This window comes from Plasmodium reichenowi, chromosome 4, assembly GCF_001601855.1.
Source record: "Plasmodium reichenowi strain SY57 chromosome 4, whole genome shotgun sequence".
Taxonomy (NCBI): Eukaryota; Apicomplexa; class Aconoidasida; order Haemosporida; family Plasmodiidae; genus Plasmodium; species Plasmodium reichenowi.
In genome coordinates, this window is record NC_033649.1 from 1272 (window position 1) to 5054 (window position 3783).

General features: G+C 18.7%; 2 protein-coding genes across 2 annotated transcripts in view; one reads left to right on the plus strand and one right to left on the minus strand.

Annotated features, from left to right (window-relative positions):
- Positions 1-251: 251 nt before the first annotated feature.
- PRSY57_0004800 (putative exported protein) lies at positions 252-1545 on the plus strand (the record flags this gene model as incomplete). The annotated part of the gene is made up of 2 exons (XM_020114151.1): positions 252-320; positions 433-1545. The coding sequence occupies 2 exons, from the start codon at positions 252-254 to the stop codon at positions 1543-1545; spliced, it is 1182 nt and encodes a 393-aa protein (XP_019970759.1).
- Positions 1546-2883: 1338 nt separating this feature from the next.
- Positions 2884-3783, minus strand: part of PRSY57_0004900 (exported protein (PHISTb)) — a gene marked incomplete at both ends in the record, with an annotated part of 1524 nt that continues 624 nt past the window's right edge. The window contains one exon of the mRNA XM_020114153.1: positions 2884-3783. Within this exon, the coding sequence (XP_019970760.1) occupies positions 2884-3783 (900 nt within the window).

Consider the following 3783-nt stretch of genomic DNA (forward strand, 5'->3'; position numbering starts at 1 on the left):
TTATTTATCTATTCTTATTCTGTGTGTAAATAAATCTTATATTAAACAAACTTATAAAATAAGGTATTATATTATTTTTACACATTCTAAAAGTAAAAATATAATGAACACATGATTTTTTAAACATTATATATAATAATAATAATTATAATAATAATAAAATAAAATTACAATGAACACATCTATAATAATATCTCTATATTCTAAATAAGAGCTAAATAAAATAAGAATAATCTGAGAAATAAATTATCATGATCTTTATTTATTTTAAAATATTATTCTTTTCACTTTTATTAGATACATTCATATCTTCACATACTGTAAGGAAATAATATATATATATATATATATATATATATAATATACTTATAATTGCTATTATATTTATTATATATATATATATATATATTTTTTTATTTTTATTTTTTTTAGAACATTCCTAGAACTAACAAGAATAATTCCCAAAATGCTACAGCTAATAAAACACCGGTAGATACCATACCAGATCTTATTACTTTAGATTATATAAGAGATCAATTAAAACAAATAAAACTAATAAAAGATGAAATAATCAAGGAGAAATTAAAAAAAATCAAATACCTAAAAAAGAAAAATAAAGATAAAAATAAAAAGGACCATAATGATATTAAAGACGAAATCGAAAAATTAGAAAAAGAAATATTGGATACCAAAACATTATGCGAAGATTATATAAAAAATGAATTAAAAGAAATCTCATTATTAAAAGATCAAATTGTTAAGGATAAAATAGAAAAATACCACTGGAACAGAGGTAAATTAATAGACTATGAACTAAAAAAACTTTTCTTAGAACAAGAAAAAAAAAAATTACTAGAATCATATGAACAATATCAAAAGGAAGAACAAGAAAAAAAAAAACTGAAGGAAAAAATTTTGAAAGAAAAATTAATTAAAAGAAAATTGAAAATTGAAAAATTCAAAAATGAAAGTATTATATATAAATTATTTTTAGAAATAAAGAATTATTTGGTTGAATATATAAATGATGGTCCAGATGTAGAATTAACATGTGCAAAATATTTTCAAGATTTATTTAAAAAGAAAAAAGGTAAAAGAAAAACATTTTTCGAATTATGGAGTTCATTTTATGAAATAATAGAAGAGAAAGTTGATAAATATCAAATTGGAGGTTATACTATAGGATTAGGAATAATAGCAGCAATAGGGAAATCCATACATTCTATTGTAGCATCACCTATGGTTTGTATCAAGGCATCTGCACTTTCTGCACAATTAGCTGCAGAAGCATCTTCAGGATCACATGTTATTGCCAGCTGTTGCAAACTTAAAACATTACAAGCCGCTTGCGCTGCGACTGTCTCCCCTGATCCTGCAACTAAATTTGTAGCAATAATAATAATTGTTATTCTTATTATAGTACTTATGATATATTTATATTTTTTAATTGAAAAATCGGGAATATTAGAAAACGAGCACGTCCAAAAAGTATTATCCAAATTAGGAGATTATTATAATTCACAACAAGTTTTATATATTATTTGAAATATAAACATTTATATTTATATATATGTTCCATAGAATACAAATTAATGTATAATAAAATGAATTACCGTTTTTTATTTTGCTATATTTTCCATATATATATATATATATATATATAATAATTTGTAATATTTTAATTTAATTTTATTTTTTTTGGTGTTATAAATATTTTGTTTCCTTTGTATATTAATAAACATGTACACAATTTATTTATATTTATATTTATTATTTTTAAATAATATATATATTATATATATATCAAAATTAACTCATGTCTTTTCACATACATACATATATATATATATATATATATATATTTATTTACTTATTCACAAAATAACTTGTGTCTATATTCTTAAAATAAAAATTAAGAAATTATAGAAATATTAATTCATATAATATTTTTATTTTTTTTTACCTAAATATATCATATTTAAAATATGTTCTTATTTCATTCAAATTAAAAAAAAAAAAAAAAAAAAAAATTAAAAATTAATGGATATAACATCCTTTATGTTTACGACACATTTTTATAATTTTCTTTTTAATTGTTAATACATTTGTAATTTGAATTTTATTAAACCTATATTTCTTTTAAGATATTATTTTATTATAATATATATATATATAATATACTTATAATTGCTAATATATTTATTATATATATTTTTTTTTTTTTTGAATAACTTTTTATTTATTTCCTAAAAAATTTTATGCAGCTTTGCTTTGGTTTTTACCCAAAAATATAAAAATTGATCTAGTTCAATTTTTTAATTAATTATATATATAATAATAGAAATTATTAATTATAATTCTTATAAGTTATAACAAAAAATTAGTTAATTTAAAATGTACTTCAAATTATAATATATTTTAAATTATATATATATTATATATATATATATATATAAAAGGAAAAAAAAAAAAAAAATACATATATTACTATAATATATATATATATTATAAATGAACATATATGACAATATATTTTATATATATACACATTTATAAAAAGTTCAAAAAAATAAATATAACAATAAAATATTATATAATTTATATAAATATAAACAGAAATATATATATATATATATATATATATATATATATATATATAATATAAACAAACATTTAAAATTATTTAATAATTTTTTTTTTTTTTTTTTCATATTAAATTTCTTTCAAATTAATAATTATATATATATATATTATATATAATACTTAAAACATTTTATACATATAAATATATATATATATAATATATATATATATGTATTTATTTATTTATTCATTTATAAATTTACATTTTAATTATATAATAAAACCCTCTTTATCTTTATCTTAATCTTGAATCATGACTTTACTTTCTTCTTTAACTTTGTCTGATAATTTTCTCCATAATAATCTATTAGCTGCTATAAGCATCTTATATTCAAAAACATCAAATCCTTCACTTAATGCTAACCATATTAAAAATACTTTTTCAAAATGCTTATCAAAATCATTATAATATAATTTAATTAATTTTTCAGTATATTTCCATGCTTGTTCAGATTCTTTAGTGGTACGATGAAGTGATTTATTTTTACTTGCACAATAACATAATAGCTCTCTTTTTATATCATCAAATTTTTCTTTTTCATTTTCATTAATTAAAGAATATAATTTACGTATATATTGAGTATCTGTAAAACCATCTTCTAAATCTATTAATTTCTTATTTAATTCAACATCCCTTTCATTATTATATTTTCCAGGTGCTAAACCAGGTAAATGTAATTCATATTTATCCCATGTATGTTTTTTTGATAAATCTTGAAAAACAATCTTGTTCTTATTAAACATATTAGGATCTTTAGTTCTCAATTTTCTAGTTAATTTTGAGATTTCTTTTGAAAATTGTGTTGATTTATCTGATGCATGCTTTTTAGCTTCATGTTCATCATACATATCTAAATTCTTTAAAATATAATTTGCAGTATCCTTACATTCACAACCGAATCCTTTGGTATTACTACTACAAAGCATACAATATATATTATCACTTTCATTTCCTTTATTATTATCATCATCAACTGATTCTACTTCTTTCTCTTCTTCCTCTGTAATATCTACTTCACTACCTTCTTTCTCATAATCATCCAACCTTGACGAGGATGTAGATGGTGATCTGGTTGATTTTGATGCTGATGGTGATCTGGTTGATTTTGTTGCTGATGGTGATCTGGTTGTTGAAGCTGT